General features: G+C 36.1%; 1 protein-coding gene across 2 annotated transcripts in view; it reads right to left on the bottom strand.

Annotated features, from left to right (window-relative positions):
• LOC136838579 (integrin beta-PS-like) overlaps window positions 1–24723 on the bottom strand; it is a 39795-nt gene that overhangs the window by 1893 nt on the left and 13179 nt on the right. For both annotated transcript variants that reach the window (XM_067103814.1, XM_067103906.1), the window contains 16 exons: window positions 24504–24633; window positions 23523–23603; window positions 23055–23283; window positions 22645–22729; window positions 21703–21873; window positions 19454–19552; window positions 18027–18188; window positions 17273–17425; window positions 15997–16107; window positions 14759–14883; window positions 12911–13007; window positions 10558–10723; window positions 9832–9926; window positions 8547–8655; window positions 7402–7554; window positions 5579–5718 (listed from right to left, as the gene is read on the bottom strand). In XM_067103814.1, the coding sequence (XP_066959915.1) occupies window positions 5579–5718; window positions 7402–7554; window positions 8547–8655; window positions 9832–9926; window positions 10558–10723; window positions 12911–13007; window positions 14759–14883; window positions 15997–16107; window positions 17273–17425; window positions 18027–18188; window positions 19454–19552; window positions 21703–21873; window positions 22645–22729; window positions 23055–23283; window positions 23523–23603; window positions 24504–24633 (2106 nt within the window). The remainder of the gene's footprint in view (window positions 1–5578; window positions 5719–7401; window positions 7555–8546; window positions 8656–9831; window positions 9927–10557; window positions 10724–12910; window positions 13008–14758; window positions 14884–15996; window positions 16108–17272; window positions 17426–18026; window positions 18189–19453; window positions 19553–21702; window positions 21874–22644; window positions 22730–23054; window positions 23284–23522; window positions 23604–24503; window positions 24634–24723) is intronic.

The raw sequence follows: 24723 nt of genomic DNA, 5'->3' as shown, positions 1-24723 counted from the left end.
ATTACAGTTATGAACTTCTCATAGACCTGATCAAACGGTCTCTTGTGCCTTACACAGCCAGCACCGGATATGCCTTCCCTGTGTTCTGAGCCTACCCCCTTGGCCCTTACCTCTCTCCTACCCTTATGTTTTGTCCTTACCTTACTCTCTTTTATTATTCAAGTTAGTTGTCAAAACAACCTATTACGGAGCTCCTGCCTAAAGAGCTTTAGCTTTCCTTTGATCAAAGCAGGCTATCTCGGAGATGTAGTTTGTTTAATCAAAGCAGCCAATCATAGAGCTGCAATTTGTTTCTGACCAAAACAATAGGGTCTTTTGTAATCAAAAGAGCCCATTGCGGGGTTATTGTCTATCTCCAATCAAAACAGTCTAGCATAGAGATACAGCTTGTCTATATTCTAAACAACTTACCATGTGGCTGCAGAACTCACTGTAATTTCACCGCAGTAATTTCATCGCGGTAATTTCATTGCAGCAATTTCATATTAGACATTTTCATTGCAATGGAACTACGTTGCAACTTACAATACATTAATTCGTCAGTAATTTCATCGCTTGTTTTTTCATCGCAAGGTAAAACATCACACAACAATAATTATTTTGAAAAAAATGTAAAGCTATTCAGAGGAAAGACATCACACCTACAGATATAAAAAGGTACCAAAAGGTGATATATATTAAAAATTATTTATTCATCTACTGGTGCTATTATAGTATGATATCTATAGAGCTATTCGCGACCTACCAAAAATTAGGATGCTATCTGCCAAACAACCCAATTAAGGCCTATATACAAAACTATTTAGTCAAAAGTGGGGTGTTTAACTAATTTGTATTACCAAAACAACCCACTTAAGACCTATGGCAATTGCTCCATCAAACTGTATAACAAAACTATTTTGTCAAAAATGAGGTGTTCATCTAATTTGTATTACAAAAAAAAAAAAAACTTAAGACCTGCAATTACTTCCTCAAACTATATACAAAGCTAATTTCAGACAAAATCATTCTAAAAAAAATTTAGTTGAACAAACTAAGCTCAGACGAAATCTAGCCCATCAAGCTGGCCGAAGATTTTTTTTACCAAATAATCTCAAGTGAAGATGAAGCGGTCTCCTTTTAAAGACAAGACAGCCTTATTGACCAAGCAGAAGATGTACCTCCGTGCCATAAATGAGGAACGCCTATGCAAGAGAAAGAAAGAGGAACAGAACAGGAGAATTCCGGCCAATGTTGAGATGTTCAAAAAAAAAAAAAAAAAAAAAAAAAAAAAAAAAAAGAAGGTGACAAGCATATACATCGCTTCGTGAGGAAATGAGTTTTTCCACGATACCGATTTCAATGGGACGATCAATACAAGACTGTGTGAAATGTTAGAATTAGTGGATTATTTTGTTAATGAAATTCCAATGAGTAGCCTACTACAATAGCCTTCACTGGAAAGTCCAATACCATCACTGACTGGTTTAATACGTGTCGTGGAGTTTGTAGCGCAACAGTATCACACCGAAGGAGGGGTCAAATGATTGGCACGCAGGAGGATCCTATATAGAATGACGAGTCTCGTTTTGCTGGTAGTCGTAAACATTACCGCGGCCGAATGTTGACTGGCGATCATCTGCCGAACTCAGATTCTGATGCTAAAACTATAAACAAAAAGAACCACGGTGCACGCATTGATGGACCCTGGGTTTTTGGTTTAAAAATGGTCTTGATTGTCGGCATTTTTATGTCCAACGAAGAGATAAGGAAACTTTGATTCCTATCACAGCACGCGAGTGTAAGCTTGGCTCTGTGATCTATTCCGACGAGTGGCCGCCTATCATTGCTCGGGGAATATCGGTTAAAAGCACAAAACCGTTAATCATCAACCTAATTATGTGGACCCAACGCCAGGAGCTCACACACAAGGCACTGAGCGATCTTGGCTTGATGCCACGATTGACATACTCAAGAAAAAAAGAGGAGTACCCACTCAACATTTCCAATCGCATTTGGATCACTATAGCTGGAAAATGCTCAGGAAAAACGATGACACGTTCGTTGCTATTTTACACGACATGAGATCAATTTACAAACAATAAAATGAACAGCATTAAAAAAAAATTTTCATAATTTTTAATATATTTTATTCTACAGATATTATTAAAATCAATATTTTCGTAATTCTTAAGTTGTACTACAATGTATTCTACATTTTTTTTAATTTTAACTTTTTAAATAAATTGTGTATGATCTTGATAATTTTTTTTCTACAAACAGTTCATCCTTTCTTTCTGTATAAGTAACAAAGCAATTTATAGCAGAAAATGTTTAAGAAAATGAATGGTACAGATCATACTATAGTAGAAAATGGATGGTAGATATCATACTATAGTAGAAAATGGATATCATACTATAGCAGAAAATGGATGGCAGAGATCATACTATAGTAGAAAATGGATGGTAGATATTATACTATAGCAGAAAATGGATGGTAGACATCATACTATAGTAGAAAATGGATGGTAGATATCATACTATAGTAGAAAATGGATGGCAGAGATCATACTATAGTAGAAAATGGATGGTAGATATCATACTGTAGTAGACAATGGATAGTAGATATCATACTATAGTAGAAAATGGATGGTAGAGAACATACTATAGTAGAAAATGGATGGTAGAGATCATACTATAGTAGAAAATGGATGGTAGATATCATACTATAGTAGAAAATGGATGGCAGAGATCATACTATAGTAGAAAATGGATGGTAGATATCATACTGTAGTAGACAATGGATAGTAGATATCATACTATAGTAGAAAATGGATGGTAGAGAACATACTATAGTAGAAAATGGATGGTAGAGAACATACTATAGTAGAAAATGGATGGTAGAGAACATACTATAGTAGAAAATGGATGGTAGAGAACATACTATAGTAGAAAATGGATGGTAGAGAACATACTATAGTAGAAAATGGATGGTAGAGAACATACTATAGTAGAAAATGGATGGTAGAGAACATACTATAGTAGAAAATGGATGGTAGAGATCATACTATACTATAGTTCTCGATTTTCGAAGTCATTGACTATGCGTTGGATTCTTACGGTACTATCCTCATATTTCTTTACGACGAGGAATATCTGAACCAGCGGTATACGAGTATATATGCATATATGCTGTTCCATTATTGCTTCATTTCTTGATTGTTCTTTCTTCAAAAAGTTTAAAAATGTCCCGATCGTAGGATGAGATGCGCCAATCAACTCGCTGAACGATCGATGCCAGCCTTCACAAGACTTGTTTGCTTTAGAGGAACCTTGAGGCTTGGCAGCGTTAAAGCAATTCCATAAACATGATCAAACGAAGGAGGTCTACGTACTGAGCGACGATTTGGGCGTCCAATCCACGTATCCTCTACGTAATCTAAGACAAGCTGGGCTTCTTCAGGATAATCATTATTATCGATTAAATATTCAAATGAGCCTACTACATCTAAGACTGGCACAAATGCAATTGCTGCAATCATACGCATTTTTTATCCAAATTCTGCCTCAGTTTCGTACAACTGTTGTAGACCATTTGCTTGAATGGATCGAAATAAAAATTTGGAAAAATGAAAAAAAACTTTTTTATTTGAATTGGGAAAAACTGCTCTGAAAGCATTAATTGTTGGCGTTCAAAAGCGGTCATTATTGTGTTTGGTGATAAGGTTGGCTCTAAGGCTTTTAGTTCTGACAAAAGCTTCTTGTAACTCTGCCAAGTTTGTTTGGCCATTAAAACATAAACAAGAGGCAAAACATCACCATTCATGATACCATGTATTGTGTACAGCTGCTTGAATAAAGGGGTGCTGTTCTGAAAGTCCCATCTGCATACCAATTGTTTGCACTGGATAATACCTGTAGATTTCTTTGAGTCGAGAATAGAATAATTCAGTCTGGTCCATCATCACTCGAACAGAAGAAAAGGTTGATTTGCATGTGTTACCTTGTAGTCAGGAGGTATGTCTAACTGGAGTAAACATATTGGATTTGCAGGGTCCTGTGCTGCTACGTTTCGGATATTCCTTTTTAAGTACTGGAGGGTTAGCAGCTAACCAGCAACTACTTGGGATACCCCCGACGCATGCCTGGGTTGCGATGCAATGCCTTGTTTCCCGAGTCGAATTGGCTTTTTCTTTTGTGGCATTTATCACTCTAGTAGCTTTAACACGAGCATCATTGCACGCATGATTGTGTTCTCCAAATCGTTTTGTAATGGATTCTCCATTTGTATGAACTCTTGCATGGCACTTTGTTGTATAAACTTGATCACATTTCCAAATAGTATTTTCTCCACTTGTCCTCTCTCTCACAAAAGATATCGATTACCAATGAGCTTTTTCTGTTTTCTTATGCTTAAGACGTATCGAAGAGTCATTTTGAGGGCTTGCGAGTGTGTTTTTTTTTTTTTAAGAAAAATAGTAAATAAAAACCGAAAACTGTAAGAAACAATTTCTTATATAGGAATAGTAGTAGGCTGGACTTGAGCAAAGAAGCAGGTGCATTCGAATGGTTCAGTAAAAATCGCGAGCTATTGGGCTATATAAAGGGAAATGTCCATAAATTGTCTTTTATGGGCAATTAGATACCCAGTAAGTAGAATTCCCTCGTCTATGTTTTCGAAAATAGTGAACTACTGGACCATCTAAGGGGAACTGCCCCTAATTTGTCTTTTTGAGTATTCGAATGGTTTAGTAATTAGAAAATCGCGAACTACTGGACTATATAAGGGAAATTGTTCATAAATAAGTTGTGCTTTATTTTTAGTTTACCTTTGAATATCTACATTTTTTTTCAGAATAAATATTGTTGTGTGATGGTTTTACGCTGTGATTAAATTACTGACGATGTAATGTACTGCAATGTAATTACACTGCAATGAAAATGTCTACGTAATTCCCATGCGATGAAATTACTGCAATGAAATTACCACGATGAAATTACTGCGATGAAATTACCGGACACCTGGCCATGGTGTTTTTAATCCAAGAAGCCTAAAAAGGAGCTATAATTTGACTTAAATAGGAAAAGCATGTCACGGAGCTTCATTCTGCCTCTAACAAAGACGACCTGTAAATTGAGTTACAGTAGCTTCTGTAAACTGTGTCTCTGTAAGCTTCCATGTGAGCAACACAGCCTTTTCTATCTTCCGTTATGAACTAAGCCTGCGCATAGAGGGCACAGGCACTTACTAAAGCTAAATGGTGAATATACCAAAAAAAAAGAAAAAAAAATTAAAAATTTGCCTAGCAATTTCTAGCCTTATTTGAGTTCCTGATTCCCTTTTTTGACCATTTAATCATTTATTTTCGTTACCTCTTTTAGTCCTTTTTTCGTTACCTCTTTTAGTCCTGTAAGGAACTTTATGATCTTAAAGAGCTTGTGAACCTTGTAATTATAACTTTTTGTAAAAAAAAAAATGTAAGGTTTTGTAGTTTTGTATCATATCACAAAACTCCTGGGCCTTAAATCAGACTTTCCTAAAGTATACGCACAGCCACAACTAAAATAAAGACTGGAAAACTGCTTGATGGGGACTTACATTGCTCCACGTCCCCTGCATGCTCTCTTTCTTGAACCTCTCGTATTCCTTCCGGTCGTGGATCACCGTCGCTATCTTCCAAGCAATGAGAGCCAGCAGGCCAGCTGCTACAATGCCACCTACCAGTCCCAGAACGATTCCTGCCAGGGATGAAACGTCCGTTAAAAGGTCATCGGGAGTTAATGGTCGAACCTTTGACAGATGTCCTAATACCATAACTTTAACGATTTGTTTATACATTCACATACAGTTTCGTGACAAGCCTCTTGCTACTGCTATTGCTAGAATAATGACCTCGTTGTTCACTTATTTCATTCTGTTTTTTGGTTTTCACTGAACGACATTCTGTTTTGTGGAAGTGTGCTTTACAAGGTAGTGAACTTGTAGTCTTATTCCACATAGACAGTGGGTTATGCTGAATGATAATATCATATGAAATGCAATTCGTCTACGCTTATTTTTCATATGTAACGACAATAATCAACAGGTGCTATTGTTACTCCATCTTTAGCCTTGCTGTCGTCCAACCCAGGGCTTGCCTCTCTCATCACTGGCCCCTATTAAAGTATGCTTAATGAACGTACTTAGATTCTTGTTCTGGGATGGTACGTAACGTCTACGGGGTCTTGACTTGCTGTTTTGATCCTCTCTTATATGACCTTCATTTTGACGGCATGAATAATAATAATAATAATAATAATAATAATAATAATAATAATAATAATAATAATAATAATAATAAACCCTGTTTATTCTTGAATATAGCTGATACTGGTTCAATCATGGAAAAAAAAAAATTGTAACGAAAATTTGTTTGACCAACCTGCATCATTCATGATGAAGAAAAGAGCTGTCTCGAAACTGTAATGTGAATATCCTCAAATACATAATCTTGTAGTTTTCATTGTGTTCTTTAGATTGCTTGAAAGCGTTTTTACTTCTGCAGTTTTGTCACCAAAGATCAAATGTATTCGGGGTATAAGAAGTTTCAGCCATTGGCAGTATATGGAAAACTTACAATGCAAAAAAAAATCTAACCACATTTTTATACTAATGTGATTGACAGCGTGATAAACTATGCCATCACAAGATTATGACACGTCTCATTCCAGGAAGAAGAGGAATAATCATCACGTTAGTTACACACTAACTTGAAAATACATGAAGCAACTTGAAGTGACAGGTAGGTAGTATATATTTAAAAATGCTTTTCCGAAGATATGAACCCAGATGTAGAGCAACAAAGATTTTATTGAGGTTAGTTTTTACCTACATGGTAATACTCAGAAACTACAATTAGTAACAAAAAAAGACAATGATATATACTGTAGATGTAGAACTTCAAAACTATGCTTACTTTCATGTGTATCGTACCAAAAGGCCTTCAATGACCTAGGAAACAGCACTAAATAGAAGGCATTTGGGAGACAATATTCCAAAGAATATAATCTTCACTGCAGACGTTTTTCTTCCCTTCCTGTGTTGTTGATTTTGCAAGTAAACATTCATTTGCGTTTTTAACTTTGTTTTATTTATATCCAATTTAATTCTCTGTTTTCCCTTTTTCCTTACTGCATTCTGCAGAATTTGACTTCACAAGCTAACGGCCTTATAGTCTTGTTACATATGAATGCTTTACTAATAATAATAATAATAATAATAATAATAATAATAATAATAATAATAAACAGATAAATGATCAACACTTAAGTGAAAAATAAACTAAAAAAAAAGGCCTCATGAAATACATCAACTCAACTCTGCCAAAATTATTATTCTTTTACATGGCAATTTTAAACAGGAAATGAAAGTGATCACATTACTCATGACGGGAGCCTCCTCTGGACATTCCTTGTTCTTCAAAACGTGGATGTCATAACCCATGTCGTAGTCACGGTACAGGTAAGAGAACTTGAAGAAACAGTTGTCCGATTCGTCGTCGAAGGTGCATTCTTGCGCTCCCTTCTTGATGTAGGCTGAAGAGGAAAGCGATTCTTAAAACCACATAGTGTCACTTTTATTGCAGGGTGGAGGGAAAAAGAGATAATATCTTAAACTGTGTGTCCTTCCAGAGGTAAGCTGAAGGCAGCTTTTTTGTTTTTTTCTTTCTTTAGGCGTCCCTCTGAATATAAGTTGAAGAATTAATTACTAGGCGTCCCTCTGAATGTGAATATAAGTAGAATTAATTACTAGGCGTCCCTCCCTCTGAATATAAGTTGAAGAATTAATTACTAGGCGTCCCTCTGAATGTGAATATAAGTAGAATTAATTGCTAGGCGTCCCTCCCTCTGAATATAAGTTGAAGAATTAATTACCAGGCAAACCTCTGAATATGAACATAAGTAGAATTAATTACTAGGCGTCCCTTCTTCTGAATATAAGTTGAAGAATTAATTACTAGGCGTCCCTCTGAATATGAATATAAGTAGAATTAATTACTAGACGTCCCTCTGAATATAAGTTGAAGAGTTAATTATCGGGTGTCCCTCTGAATATAAACTGAACAACTAATTACTAGGCGCCCTTCGGAATATGAATATAAGTAGAATTAATTACTAGGCGTCCCTCTGAATATAAGTTGAAGAGTTAATTATCGGGTGTCCCTCTGAATATAAACTGAAGAATTAATTACTGGGCGTCCCTCTGAATACAAGTTGAAGGTAACTTGGAGAAAAAGATTTAAATTAGGTGACCTTTCTATTGCTGACTAAAATAGTCAAAATCTCTTAAAATTACAATGCGTTTTCCTTAGTGTAAATTGAACCGTTTTCCTTAGTGTAAATTGAAAGAAGTATGAGATAAAAACATAATATAAAATTATGCTTACTGGGCATCCTTGTTGGTGCCAGCTACAGAAAAAATAACAAAATGGAAGATATTTTCATTCTTTGTGGAATAATAATAATAATAATAATAATAATTAAATCCACTCTGGATCCTGATGAAATCCAAGGGTCTGCTGACTTACGTGCGAGAGATTCCACACCAATGGTGGTGAGGTTGCACTCACAAGGCGGGTTGTTGAAGAGACACTGGACGCAGTCTCGGAATTCCAGGCATCTCCCAGTTTTGCATTCCTGGAAAATGGATGGATGACAATGTTCTTGATACTGAATGCAGGACACATACATACACACACATGGTGAGAGAGAGAGAGCGAGAAAGAAACTGACGCCTTACAACTGTGAGAGTTGCAAAACCTAAATTAACCGGGTGTCACAACAGAGAGAGAGAGAGAGAGAGAGAGAGAGAGAGAGAGAGAGAGAGAGAGAGAGAGAGAGAGAGAGAGACTGGTATAGTATATTTTATAACTTGATGCCAAATAACAGTGAGAGAGCTTCAAATACTATCCTGGTGTCACAATAGAGAGAAAGAGAGAGATTTGCATATCTCATAGCCTGAGGCCTAACAACTGTGAGAGAGTATCACATACTAACCTCGTGTCACAACAAAGAGAGAGAGAGAGAGAGAGAGAGAGAGAGAGAGAGAGAGAGAGAGAGAGAGAGCAGTCATAAGCAACAACGTGGCATCATACCCTGACACGTCAAAGCAACAAAAAAGCCTGTATTTTGTGTAAACTCTCCTAGTCTGCTTGAGAACAAATCACATTCTTTGAATGTTAAAACCATGGTAACCATTCTATTCTACTTTACAACAAATCATGATAACTTCGTTGGTTAAAACCAAGGTTTACTAACAATCAGGAACAATCTTATGCATACCTATTAAGATATGAGACCAAATTTCCGGAAACTTTCTGAACAGCCAATTTTTATTGGCTGTTTTAGACCCAGGAGAACACAGGATGGCCTGGAGAGAGTCTACATGGGGTCTGTTGTAGGGAAGAGGAAGGACAACAGAGATTTTGGGGGTCAGTAGATCAGGCCTCCGTGGGAAACTCCCCTTTAAATCTTTAAGTACTTTCATAAAAAAAAGGTAAATATTAAATTAACATTAAATAAATAAAAGTAGTATAAGCTAAAACTTTTGTCTTAGATATGATAATTATTTTCTAGCAACTGGTAATTGACAATATTATAAATGTTGCTGTCATTATCGCTTTGGAGTTTGTTTCCCATAACTAGCACCTGCCCCTTTGGAAAAGTAGCAGTGGATGTCCACAGTACAGGATACAGATGGAGGGATTAAGATGACACAAGACTGAGGATCCTAGACGGGTCAAAATGAGGCCAAAGAGCTAATAATGCGCAAGTGAGTGCCCGAGTTTGAACAGGAGGAAAAGCTACACTTACCAAGCAGTCGTCACAGAACTGCCCGCTGAAGGTTTGGTTACATTTGCAGCGTCCACACTCACAGGTCCCGTGACCTGAGCAGACCTCCACTGTTCCTGTATATTCAAGATGAAAGGTGTTACCCTTGATTGTACGGATCATTCAGCCACACACTAATTTCAACGACTATCCATCTACGCAAACAATTACCTCACGTTGATATTTTTATTGTGTATAAGTATTTTCCAGTCCCACCCACTGTTTTTTTTTTTCATACAGACTTTCATATCTTTGGAAGCTTGTTCTTTGCCTTCTAGAGCGAATTAAAGTCAAATGTAATAAATATAACGAATGACAAAAAATGGTCAGCAAGCAAATATATATATATATATATATATATATATATATATATATATATATATATATATATATATATATATATATATATATATATATATATATATATATATATATATATATATATATATATACATATATACATATATATCACAACAAATCTAGATATATTAAGGTTAGAATATAAATCTACGATATCTGAAATTTCTAAGACACAGAGCAATTTGAAGACCTTAAGTCACCAAACTAATTTCATTACACTATCAAACAACTCTACTGATTAAGTCTAACTCAATACAATATTTTCCATGAAAACATATCAATGGTCGCAATAAATAACAGTTCTTTTATGATGGTTACTAAGGTAAGGAGACTTCATACTAGTCTTACCAGGTTTGATGCATTCACTCTCAGGAGGACACTCGCAAAACTGTCCGTGATACCCGTGGTCACACTCGCAGTGGTCACACTCACAAGACCCATGGCCCGAGCATTCCATTCCATAGCCAGTTAAGCACTTGCGACGGTTGCACTCACAATACCTTCCCGTGATCTCCTGTCAGTGAAGTGGATGTGGAGAATTAGCAACAATTAGATCACTTACTAGCACATGAACCGATGGGACAGGCAGCCAAAATACATTTACCTAATCTTAATCTCATAGGACCAGGAAAAAAGGGAGAAAATGATAATGGGCAGGGAAAAAGAAAGAATACAGGGAGAGAATGTCAAAGTATGCCTTTATAAAGAAACCGGGGCCAGATCAACAATTTGGGAAAAACGGAGCAGGGGCATGAATAGATGAGGACAGGGAGTTCCTAAGGTCTAACTGAGACAAATCATGGAAGAATAATTAATAGCTGCTTTTAACAACCAGGTCATTTTAGTTAAAAAGGGAACAATTAATTGTATATGCACAATTAGAGGATTACTGTACAGTCATCAGTTATTAATGGCCAGTCTATATGGCCAAATAGATAATCTTACTTGTCTTTCGTTGGACTGGTGCATAACATTATCCTAAGGTATCAAATGGCATTCATGTCAATTATTTTGCCATAGTCTAATTTCATGTTTCCATGGACAGGCATTAGAATCAAAGAATAGAGGAGAGAAATAGAATATTTTTTTATACAGAAGTAGAACATTTCTGTATACAATCTTTGCATATCTCAAAGCTGAATAAGTTATCTTCTCAAAGACACTGATTGCCGGCACAGATGGATGTGTAGCTTGACAGAGACATTCGGAAAGAATTTCTTCGTTCCATCCTTAGTAACTTTTTCTGCTGTTCCAGATATTGTTTGTGTGTTTAATTTTTCTGTGAACCAGTGATGCTTACTGAGGGAAAGATGATAGGCTGGGGAGATCATCATGATAATATGATAACTGACGCCTTCATTGATGTTACTTGATTCACATGTTAAATTACCAGCAGAACAGCTTTGAGAGCTGAAGAAATTTTACCTGAAACCTGACACATAGCTGACTTGTTAGGCTACTGATGCATGGTAAGAAATAAACCTTTGTTTATGTTGCTCTTTAGCAGAGCATGTGAACCCCTTTCCCGAATCAGTTTGAATTGGCCGAACTTCCTCTTTGGTTAATGAGACTTTTTCATTGACAAGGTTCATTTACATATTTGTTCCTTGTAGCTACAAGGCAGCAATGTGGTATGCCAAAATAAAACCCGAAACACTTGAAAAGAAATGTAGCACTTTGACTCTTCCAGTTGCCTGTATTTTCCACTCCTTTCAGTGACACATTTGGGGACCAAAAATTGCTTGTTAATGCATGATATCTTGGTATCTTGGTAAGGCAGAGAAATACAAATTCACTGAAGAGTTCCTATGTCTTTAACCATTCTATTGGGATCTACCCCATATTGTTTCATATAGTAGCTTGACTTTCCTCTTTATGGCGCTGAACACTAACATTTTCTTTGTCTATGTCTCTAATGGTTTTTATCATGTGTCCTTTCATTAAGGTGGGTTGATTAAGAATGGTCTCGTATAGAAGGCAAAATATTCTGATAGAATAAGGTGAGACAAACGAATACATTTTAATTGAACCGAAACTCTTCTTTTTATAAAAAAGATAGCATGTATGCATACCTTACTGTTCATGAAATGTACAGTTTAAACAAACTCCTCAATTCACACTTGCAAATAGCGTCTTCCCCTCTTATCAGGTGTGTGCACGTCAGCTGAGTGATTTAAATAGGTTTGCACAAGTTTTTCTATTTCATGATCTTCAGATATTTTGACTTACTAGCACATCAGAGTAATATGCAGATTTACAATCTAACTTCTTCCCTTTGAGAGCAAGTTTTGAGGCACGCTACGCCCTAGTTTGGATACCAGCTGTTTAGTTTATACAAAGGCTGCTAGTTGGCGCTATCAGTGGGATTCTTGGTGAGCAAGTTCAAAGATCAACTAATAAATAAATCCCGCTCTTACACCAGATGATTTACTTTAAACCGGCGGTACAAATACTCCTTTCTTTAGTGAGAAAAATCGTGCAAAAGAAATTTATGGGAGGAGCCAAACCTTTGACGGACCCCTTGAATTTGACACTGGAAATAGCCAAAGAGCCGCACAAGCCGAGGATTACTTGTTTCCAAATTGTAAGGTTGAGGAATAGTTGCCTGAAGGATGGCGAGAGACACTACTGTAACCTACAGTCATAAATATCGGTCTAGTGTTAGGCTCATGCTAGCCAGACTCCAATTATGGCAGCTTACCTCCTCGCGACAGGCACAGGCACCACACCTACAGTAGCCCTGACCTGAGCACACCCTGTCTTCGTCTGGAGCTTTGCACAGCTGTTCATCTTCAGGCCTTGAAGCAAGAGATTATAGCTATAGCAGCAGTTCAAAAACAGTGATAATAATAATAATGCTACTCTCAAGAGTTCTTTTTGACAGTATTTGTTTTTATTCGTCATTTGTTATCTTTGCCTAATGAATGGAGTCTTACGGAACGCATTACTTGTGCTAGAGAGTAACTCAACATCGACCTGACACTCTCCATTAAAAAAAAAAAAACTATTGAAATCGTGACAAGACAGTGACTTTAAGTTAAAAGTAAATGCCTTCCATTCTGGACTATGGTTTGACCTGATAAAGACAATCGTTTCTAAAATGATCGTAAAATGAAAAGCGCAAGTAAATAAAATCTTGACATTTAGCATAGACGCTATGTAATGATTTTTACACTCTTTTACGAGTAATATATTTGTATGAATGCTTTTTATATTTATGGAATATATACAGAACTTTGAAGAAAAGACATCATGTAAGGAAAAACTGAAAAAATGCATAAAATTAACTCTTTTAAAGTAGCAATATTTTTATATGAAATTTGTTTAAGACAAGGCATCCACAGTACACTAATAATAATAAAAATAGCAAATATAAAGTAATAACAGTAGATGAAGCAGAAGTATAAGAGGTAGTGAATAAGAAGTAAACAATAATAAGTTCCATGACAATGTGGTCTGTTTTATATACCAAAATGCCACTGTTGTTAATTTTGAAAGGTGGTCCTGTAGCAAATACTTCTTTAAAATCAAAGATTACACAATTATGTAATAAAAAGGTAGCAAAACTTGGCTTTAGATTAAAAAATGCTTTTGACTATTGTGATGTCCAAGATAGAAATAATGCCAAAATTCTAAATTTGGATTCCACTGAAAACTTGGCAGTAAAACCAAAATGTCCCAACAAACCTAATCTATTGTAACGTTGGGCAGGCATCTGCTTGTGGCTTTGCTCTGATAAAACATGCGCGTCTAAGCTTAAGTTTCATTACAAACATTTTGTTAAAAAAATAGAGCTAACCAATATCTAAAATTAAGCTTTATCACAAAAATGTTATAAAAACAGAGCTGACCAAAATCTAAGGTTAAATTTTATTACAAACACTTTCTAAAAATAGAGCTGACCAGTATATCAAAGATTAAGTTTTATTACAAAAATTTTCTAAAAACAGAGCTGACCAGTACATCAAAGGTTGAATTTTATTACAAACACTTTCTAAGAACAACTGACAAATATCTAAGGTTAAGTTTTATTACAAACATTTTCTAAGAACAACTGACAAAAAATGAGGGTGGGAGATTACTAACAAAGAACTTTTGATTAATGCTCGTCATTTTATATCTATTCTTATTTGCTCCTGTTAGATCAGTGGTTCACTAATTTGTTGGTATCGTTAACCCCGGGGGCAGTGGTGTGGTAGATCACCATTACCCCTACCTACCCCATTCCTCTTCAGTAATGTGAAGTTATAATATAAAGGAAAGACAAATATTGGAATGTTTATTTTCTAACGCATTTTATGTGTAAGAAATTAATTTTTCTTTTATTCAAGTCTTGAGAAATGAAGAATTTAGATTTTACACATCATTCCTTTGACAAAAAATTAAAATTAAAGCATTGTTCATTTTATTACAAACTGGAATTGCCCCGTTACCCAACAGAAACGACTTCATTACCCCCACGAGGGTAATTACCCCGAGTCTGCGAACCACTTGAAAGTTAAAGAGTGATGCAACTTAATACTTTCACTGTCTCTGTGGAGAGCCTTACCTGCCATCCGAAGCATCTTCTGAGGAGCACATGCACTGCTGACCCTGATACCCCGGGAAGCAGTCGCAAACGCCACAGACAAGATACCCGTGGTATGTGCACACGCTGGAGTTGTCCTTTTTGACCTGTTGGGGACAAGAGAAAATGATCCAAGTTCACTGGAGGTGAGTTAAAAATGCAGACAGAAAATGTAAAAATATTACTAATGCTCTGATAGATAAACAGGAAACGTTTGGTGCATAAAAATGACGCCAACAGACGTGAATAGCATAAAAGGCAGTGAAACTTATATATATATATATATATATATATATATATATATATATATATATATATATATATATATATATATATATATATAGAGAGAGAGAGAGAGAGAGAGAGAGAGAGAGAGAGAGGGGGCTTAAGACATACAGTAGATTCATTTCAAAGTAGAACAGAATTTAAAACATGGGAATATTGAATTACAAATGACAACACCTACTTTATATAAATTAAAGTCCATAATATAACAGAAAAACACATTATATGCTGGATTCCCAAACAATGCAGCTAGGTACAATAAATTATTATGAATCAATGTATCTTCCTTTACTCGTGCATCTTACTGACTAGGACAGTTTTCGCAACACCAAATAAAAGTTCCACCGCCACTCCCAATCTTCTAGTAAAAAAAAAACTAAAATAAAAAAAAAACAAGTAAAAAATGCGCCGAAGTTTCTTCGGCGCAATCGAGTTTTCTATAGACTACAGCATATAATGCTATATGAAACTTTCAGCCACGGCCCATGAAATTCTTAGCCGTGGCCTGTGAAACTCTGCCACGGTCCGGTGGTGGCCTCAGCCACGGCCCATGAAACTCTTAGCCGCAGCCCAATTAACTCAGCCACGGTCCGGTGGTGGCGTGTGTTGTTGGTACCTATAGCGGTGCCAGAAGTACGATTATGGCTAACTTTAAGCTTAAATAAAATCAAAACTACATTCATTCACATAAATGATAGCGGATCTTTCCGGGTTAAAACCCCAGGGGTTTTAACCCGGTATGTACCCACCTTCACGGCGTGTTTAGTACAACCCCGTTGGGGATGACCGTAAAAACATAAACAAAAGACTGTAAATATCATAAAGATAAAAGACCCCCAAGAAATAAAAGCCCTAGATAACGACCCCCGAAAACCCTTTGGGAGTCACTATCCAGGAAAGATCCATGACAACTTGACTCATTGTTTCATCCTTACCACCTTCTCGCAGTTGCAGCTGCAGTCGAATTCGATCTCGAGGAAGAGGCTGTCCTGCATCGTCTTCACCTCCACGACCACCGTGTCCTGGTCCTTTGGGCACTCCTTAGCCTGCCGGTTTCAAAGGGAGACCAAATATCACTCATTTCATATTTTTGTGCAGAAGCACTTTGGACGTGGATCCTTCAAGCATTGAGATACAGGTCGTTTGGAATTGAAACCCATATTGAAAAGGATTCAGAACTATACCCTTGCACTGTCAGAGGTGGAGCAAATAAAGTACTGGGTCCTTTTTGTGCGAAACTTTAGTAATAAAATATGTTGTTTCGATTCTAAATCTTAATTCTTTTGAATTTCAAGGCTGCTGTTATTATTATTATTATTATTATTATTATTATTATTATTATTATTATTATTATTATTAAGGCTAGGAAAAAATGTTGTTATAACAGTCTTAAGAACATTATGAGTTTACATTTTCTTCGTCATACTAGCATATGAAAGAAAAGTCTACCCTTGATTTTTTCATTAAACTCAACGACATCGGAAAAAAAATTAACAAACTGCCTGCTATTTCAATCCCTTCCTGTTCTCGACAATTATTCTCACTGTCTTCCTTGCCTCTACGTTCTAAATCCAACTATAAATTCCATTCCACCTCTTACCCCTTCTCCTTGTCTCACAAAAGTACCCTTGCAACAGTGGCTCTTATCTCAACCCAACTCTAATCTTTTTCAAATAGAAAATAAGTATCTGTGAATACCAAGATTACGTTGGCCCTGAAAGAAAATACTCTAATTATATTAATTATATTAATATTATATTAATTATATTAATGAGAAAGAGAAGGATCAAATGGTTGGAAAATACAGAGGATAGCAAAAATTTACAACTCCACTTCCCGAAAGTGAATGAGCAAGAATAGCAGCTGAAACTTCCGAGAAATATTTTGCGCCTCTTGGAATTGGAATATAAAATTTAGGCCATAGGCCAGGCGCTAGGACCTATGAGGTCATTCAGCGCTGAAAGGGAAATTGAGAGTAAAAGGTTTGAAAGGTGTAACGGGAGGAAAATCTTGTGTTTGCACTACGAAACAATTGTTAGAGAGGGTGGAAGGTAAGATGGAATTAAGATAATATGAACGGCATAAAAAGAATGAAAGGGACTGCAGCTAGGAGACGAAGAGGACGTAGCGAAGAACTTAAAGTAATGCATACAGTGCGCCGCATGAGGTGCACTGATGGCTCAACCCCACTATGGTATTTCCGTCTCTTACCGTGACCTCCAGTTTGTATGTCACCTCGGACCCTTGGCTGATACCGGAGCATTCTTGGGGGTCACCGGTCGAGTTCTTGCAGTCAGAGCTGTATCGAATAGACACGGGCGAATTCGTCGAGTTATCAGTGAGGCGAACCTTCGACGAGATTTGCTGGAGTTGAGGAAGGCGGATCAGTTTCATAGAAAAATTAATATATAATATTTTTCGCTAAATAGTATCTCAAGTACTTGTAATAACTAACTGCTCCAATACCTAGATTGTCAGTTTGCCTCTTGATTACTGAGTTTTATATGCTTGATGAATTACCGATTGGCGTAAAATAGAAGTAAATGAACATCGTCTAGCATTTATTGCACGAGAGAGAGAGAGAGAGAGAGAGAGAGAGAGAGAGAGAGAGAGAGAGAGAGAGAGAGAGAGCACACCACTAACAATAGGCCGTGCTTTCTGCAAAAACAAAGCAAGCACAACAGGTTAAAAGCCATTCAGGTTTTAACCTATTTTAGTCATTTATTTCCAGACGACGGCGTAGATTGTTTATGCACAAAGTTGAAGGTGATTATAAAGTCAAAGCAATAAATTAGAAATTAACGTAATTCTGATAAGGCATTTCTGTCAATCTGAGCTAAACAAGACCTAATCTGTTGAATCGGACAATAAAAAATGTCCTGCAATGGAAGTGAATTCAAAGATAATGATAAGTGCTCAATGTACAGTGCAATACTATTCCCTGCCCAAGTCATTATTCACTTACACTGTACTGATTAACTACAAGCTCGACCACGTTGGACGAATCTTCGTTCATGAGGCCGTACGAAGAGGTCTCGATCAACCTGGAGATGTCGGCGTACAATTCCACGAAGCCGGAGACGGCGAAGATGATGTTGATGTTTTCTCTCTTGGCGATTTTGTTGACCTGAGGAACAACAAATGTTCACTGTTTGTTGTTTGCACAGCCTTTTCAAAGTAAACGAGACTTTAAAAATGAGGAAATTTTGATTAAAATCTCACAAGACCTTTTAAAAGAAACGAGCATTTCATGGGTTTGAAAACCCAAGTTAAAATCTCCATAGAATCGCCAGTGTTAACTTAAGAATTAGGAAGAAATAAAATTTGTATACATCTTCTCTTACAATCTCACGATCGTCATCAATGTTAATTCATACATAAGGAAATTCTATGAAACTCTGGCTAATTGACTCTAGATAATATCTCAATAGCGTTATCGGTCTCGACTAGGCAGCACAGGTAAAATCAGAGATGCTTTTGAGTCAAAAATTCCAATTTTTATACATTAGTAAATAAAAAAAGAATTGATTTAACACAGATGAAGGAAAAGCGAGCCATATTTCAAAACTGTGTGGTATTAAGGAATCCAATGCTAAATAGTTGACTCTTGAATTATAAAACCCAACGACGTGGAGAATGTTAAGTTTAACCTTTGCATGGGGATACACATATACATAGGTACCAGTAACCTGAAAATATTCCTGAAATTTCAAAGTAAACGGGTCAAGGATTTGAAAGAACATAGGTCAGTGATTTGGAGAAAAATAGAATAATGTGGAAGCAAGCAGGTCAAGAATTTGAAATAAAATAAGTAAGTGATTCCAAGAAAAACAACAATGATTTGACAACGAACAGCTAAAACATTTGAGAGGAAGAAAATAAGTCAGTTCCTTGAGAGTAATAAAAAAAAACAGGGAAGCGATTAGAGAGCAAATATGTCAGTGACTTAAATGCAAAAAAAAAAAAAATAATAAATGACAATTTGAAAGCAAATGAGTAGACTAAAACAATGTGAATACAAATATGCTAACTAAAGAAAATCACCCAGCAATTTGTAACCAAACAGAATACAATTTTGAAAGTAGATAAGTTAAAAACTTGTAAGCATATGGATCAGCAACTTGAAGACAAACAGAGCGGCACTGAAAGCCCTTAAGTCACAGCAATCTGAAAGTAAGTCTACCTATGATTTAATAGAAAGTATTTCAGCAACATCGAAACAATTCTTTAAATAAACGAAAGCAAATGGAATGGGACCTAAGAGCAAGTAAGTCAGTGACTCAAAAGTAAACAGTCATGTGATATCAAACAAAACATTATGAAAGCGTAAACAGTATGAAAAGAAATTCAGCAAGAATTTTATTAAACTAGCATGAACTTGCAATACTGTACCTGGGCAACAGACGGATAATCATAGATGTCGTAGGCTTCGTATTCGCTGTCTTCGTTCAGATGGCACCTTTCGTCATTCGGAGCCACAATGCCTGCTAGCTGCAATGAAAATGTTTGCTAAGCCCATGAACACTGACTTGAATACAGCACTTTTCTATCTATCTATCTATCTGTCTGTCTATCTATCTATGGGCCTTTTAAGACTGGTATTAATGAGACTGAATATGTAAAATCGTTTAAATACTTGGGGTATATTATAACATGCAATGTGAGTTATAATGACGGCATAATTCGGACAAGTAGTAAATTTTATGCTGAGTTCAACATGATGTAGAGGAAATTTTATTATTTAGCAGAAAAAGAGGTGAATATATTTATATTTAAACAATTCTGTCTACATATGTATGGGCGCGAAATGTGGTTTGGTGGTTCCTACTCCACGAACTTGTACAAAAGTTTTGGTATTGGCTGCCATAAGGCTATCAAAAAGACTTTAAACCTCTCATATCATGAGAGCAACCATTATGCTTGTCAGGAGTCACAGATTTTAACTTCATATATTTTATAAACAAGTCTAAAATTTTGTCAGCTTTGCGGTTGCTATACAGCCCGTGTGATTTTATTAAAAAAATTTCATGCTTTTTTCACCTATCTTCGGTGTTTTTAAAGGAAGTCTACGAAACTTAAAAAATATTTTATGATACAGATTCGTTATTATACAGTGATAAAGATGCTATTTTAGAACAGTTTGTTTTGTTCAAAATAATTTAAAGCGGATGAGGGAATTTTATCATGAATGAACTTAGTTTATTTATAGATACGTTTTACATTATGCGATAACTTCTGATGTTGCCTGTCAAGACTTTTGTTTGTTTCCTTCTGACTTTGTATCTAAAATGGTGAGTGTAAATTTTAGAAAGTCAATATGACTGGAATACTATGGAAGTTTTATGACATCCTGTCTGTTTGTTTTTATGCGTTGTGAAGAGTGTGTTCCTTATAGTTAATCATGATCGTTTTATGTAAATATTTATATATTCCGACTTGAGTGTATTTTACATCACCGTAATTTTTTTTTTACATATGTATCTTAAAAATGGAATAAAGATGAACTGAACTGAACTGAATTATATATATATATACATATATATATATATATATATATATATATATATATATATATATATATATATATATATATATATATATATATGTGTGTGTGTGTGTGTGTGTGTGTGTGTGTGTGTATACACCCTCAAAAAATCCCAGATGGTGCACGTGATTTTAGCATCAGCAAATACTGTAGGAAAATGACAGGCAGATCAGCGCTTTCACGTTAATTCACGCATCGTCTAGGTACAAATAAGACAGTTATAAATGGTAGTTCGATAACAGTTTAGAAGCATAATAATAGGTGGACGAAAAAGTACAAGAACCGCCAGATGGTTAACTATCGAAGGGCAACAAAAATAAGAGATAATCCGGGATAATCCGGAATGTCACTAAATCTTGATTTATCAAGTCAAACTTTGGCAGAGTTTTAAACTTAAGTACTGGACTATAACACTTGACTCTCTTATAATAAAAAAAAGAAATGTTGATAGGCAAAGAAATTAGCATTCAAATTTATACAAGTTTTTTTATTTTGTATGGTCACCCTTTCCATAGTTTTAAGTGTTAAGCAGTTTCAGTTAGTGGCCAGATTATCCCGGATTATCTCGTTTTTAATACCCTTCGACAATTAGCCATCTGGTGGTTGATATTCTCTTTCTTTACCTTCTACTGTTTTTCTACACTGTGCTTCATTTGTGCTCATACGATGTGTGAATAAACGTGAAAGCGTTTGGTACTGATCTGCCTGTTATTTGCCGGTGGTATTATTATTACACACACACACACACACACACATATATATATATATATATATATATATATATATATATATATATATATATATATATATATATACATATACTGTATATATACACATACATATTTACGTACAAACATGCACGTGTGTATATAGTTAAGCTGGAACTCTATCTCTCTCTCTCTTTCTCTCCCTCTCTCTCATTAGGAAAGTCTCTTTCTCTGAGTGTGTATATGTGTGTGTGTGCGCTCGTCTTATGAGGTTTTCTTTCTCTGCTTTCAAGCTAGGATAGTCTGTACAATGTTTAATCAAAGATGTTCTCTCTCTCTCTCTCTCTCTCTCTCTCTCTCTCTCTCTAGTTTGCGCGTGTCTTCCTCACCCTTCCATCTCCGGCATAGTGGAATTTGTCGTCGGTGGAGTAGACTATGATCCTGCGGGATTGCTGCCTCCAGCCGATCTCCTCCTTGCAAACCATCGCCTGCATCAGGGCATCGAAACCTCCTTCGGGAGAGTCAAGGTTTCCCGAGATGTCCGCCTCCTCCACGCGTTGCTGAAGGAGGAAGAGAAAAAAGGAAAAGGTTTTATGAACACTTCCAAAGACGTCAAGGTATCGCTGCCGAAGTCTGGGAAGGCTCAAGCATTTGTTTCTACTGAAGCGTAACCTAGCAATGTTTGTTCACATACTCGTTAAACTCATTAATTTTTAATGCAAGGTATACTTCTTTGAAGTTATTATTAACAACAATTACAATAGTAGAATCGTGAAAAGAAGTCTCTCTTTATATATTCATATATATATATATATATATATATATATATATATATATATATATATATATATATATATATATATATATATATATACATACATACATATATACATACATATATACATACATAATCTCCACTCCATTACTAATTCACATATTTTGTTTTGTATTTCTCATATATCTAAGTTGTTAAGACAGATAAAAACTTCAAAATATACTGCAAAATTTTTATTTGGACGATAAACATTGCAGCACCAGCGACAGACTGCTATTGGAAAGAAGAACTTATAATCATTGCAGGTCATTATATATTCATGTTCTTAATTATCTTAAAACTCAAATACTTTTTGTGTCAACATGTCATGCTTTTGCTTAATATGAATATTTTTTTTTATAACGCTCGAGTTTTCTATTGCCTCTACGATACCAATACAATTTTTGTCAACAAACATGTCGCATTCGAACTTTATGTAAATAGAGTTTTCATTGTTTCCGATATTTAATAGAATTCAAATACGTTTTGTCAACAAACTCATCATGTTCATACTTACCGTAAATATCTTTTCGTCCGTGTCCAAGGGCATGTTATTCTTGAAAGCATAGGCTCTGGTACAGTTTGGGCACGGAGTGTTGATTCTGCAAACAGAAGAGGATTCAGAGAATATTCTCAGGAGGTTTTAAAACCTTCTGCTTCTCAAGTATGCCATTACCCTTTTGGGGAAAAAGAGGTTGGGGTGGACAGGTGACGCCGAGTATATCATTCACCTTTGAAAGTAATCTTTTAAAGCAAATATTCGTTGTTGCAACCTTGAATTTAAATGCGCTCATATGCTTTGACGTAAACAAAACCGATCTCCTGGATAATGATTAAAGTAAGAGGAAGAAACTGACGATTAGGAGAGAGAAAGAAACGTAAATTAGCAATATCAATGTCAGTTATCGAAAATATCAGTTTACTAACTTGTCAGGCGACGTCTCTGCAAACGGCATCATGACCTTGTCCACGAAACTACCAAAGCCTATGGTAAACTTCTTGGTGAGGTTCCGCAAGGTGTTGGTGAGTTCCCCGCCAAGAGCAGCCAGCTTCGCCTTGTCGTCTTTCATGGAGTTTGAAAGGTCCATCAAATAATACAGATCGACAGGGTAACCCTGGGCTTGTCGGAATTTGACGGTGATAGTCTCGGGCGTAGCTAGGAGATATGATTGAGGTATTTGTTATATTACAGCAATATAGCGCGCAAGAAAATTCGGAATAAACCAGAAGCATACAATTAAACGTGAGAAATTTTGCTTTCGAGACCATTGATACTTCTCTCTTTCTCACACTAAGCACAAGGAAATATTAATACATAAACATAAGGGAGAAATTTAAAAAGAATGCAAAAAAAAAAAAAGAGAGAGAGAAGAAAGCCATGAGAATTCATGTTACCTTTACGCAGTTTCAGCTTCATTCCTTGCGGGGCGAGTTGTACGATCTTCTCGTCTGAACTTGTCAGTTCTTCGAAGGCACCTGTCACGATCATCAAAATGACTCGGATTAGAGATAGTTTACTATTATTCAGCAAAAGTTCACTGTTAATATTATTATTAAGATTTTAGCAGGACTACTATTCATTAGGCAAACGACTACTGCAGCAGTAATAGTTCATATGGTACTTCTAAATCATCGTGATACAATTTCTGGAGCTGACGTTGGGCTGCTACGATCATATCTTCCGATGTTCTGTCATAACTGACATCATCATCAATATTTCTAGGTTCTGAAGTCAGCACAAGGAGAATTTTAAAGCAGCAATTCACACGATTCGTTGTCAGGAAACGAGATTGAATGTCATGAGAGAAGGCGACAACAAAAGAAGATAAAACTAAGTGGGATATTTATATAGTTTACGTTGCTTTTTAGGAGCGACTTTGCCTAATTAACCTAACCGAACCAAGTGGATGCGGGACAAGAAACTTTTGTTGCAGTATCTTTCGCATGAAGTTTTATTTCAATGGTTAAAGTCTCTGATAAGTAGCAGAGGCACGGGACAGGTCATTGCTCAAGAAACCTAATACACATATACCTTCACACACACACACACACGATCTATCCCCATGCCCCCTCCACTAAAGTAAAACTTGAGGGAACAACGCAGGAAGACCTATGGGGCCCCTAAGCTCTCAGTCATGGACCAGGGAAAAATCTAACACGACCTGAGCCAGGCTTGAACTCAAAATAAACAGACAATGTGAACCAAGACCCTTAAGACTAGAACAAAGCCCTTAAATAAATCAAAGTTTGTCTAGCATCAGTGCAGAAGCTTGAAAAAATGTGAATTAATGTGAGAGATCCAACTGGATGATACAGTTCTATCTACTCTGAATATTTCCATGACAATAAAAAATCTAAATCAAGTGAGATACGTGCTTGTTAAAGGCTCATTGGCGGTGATACTGTGCTCATTCCGTGGGTTCTCCAGTTCCTTGAGATCGCAGAATGAAGAAGCATCGATTGTTGTCGGTTGACAATGCTCCATAATCTCACCATCTTTCCCTGTCTACGGAATAAACAGTATACAAAATAATACAAAAAATAATAATAGCAGAAAAATGGTTCACAGTACCATGCATTATTTCAACGCATATTA

This window comes from Macrobrachium rosenbergii, chromosome 1 (genome assembly GCF_040412425.1).
Source record: "Macrobrachium rosenbergii isolate ZJJX-2024 chromosome 1, ASM4041242v1, whole genome shotgun sequence".
NCBI classification, from domain to species: domain Eukaryota; kingdom Metazoa; phylum Arthropoda; class Malacostraca; order Decapoda; family Palaemonidae; genus Macrobrachium; species Macrobrachium rosenbergii.
This window is presented reverse-complemented; position numbering and strand designations above follow the sequence as displayed.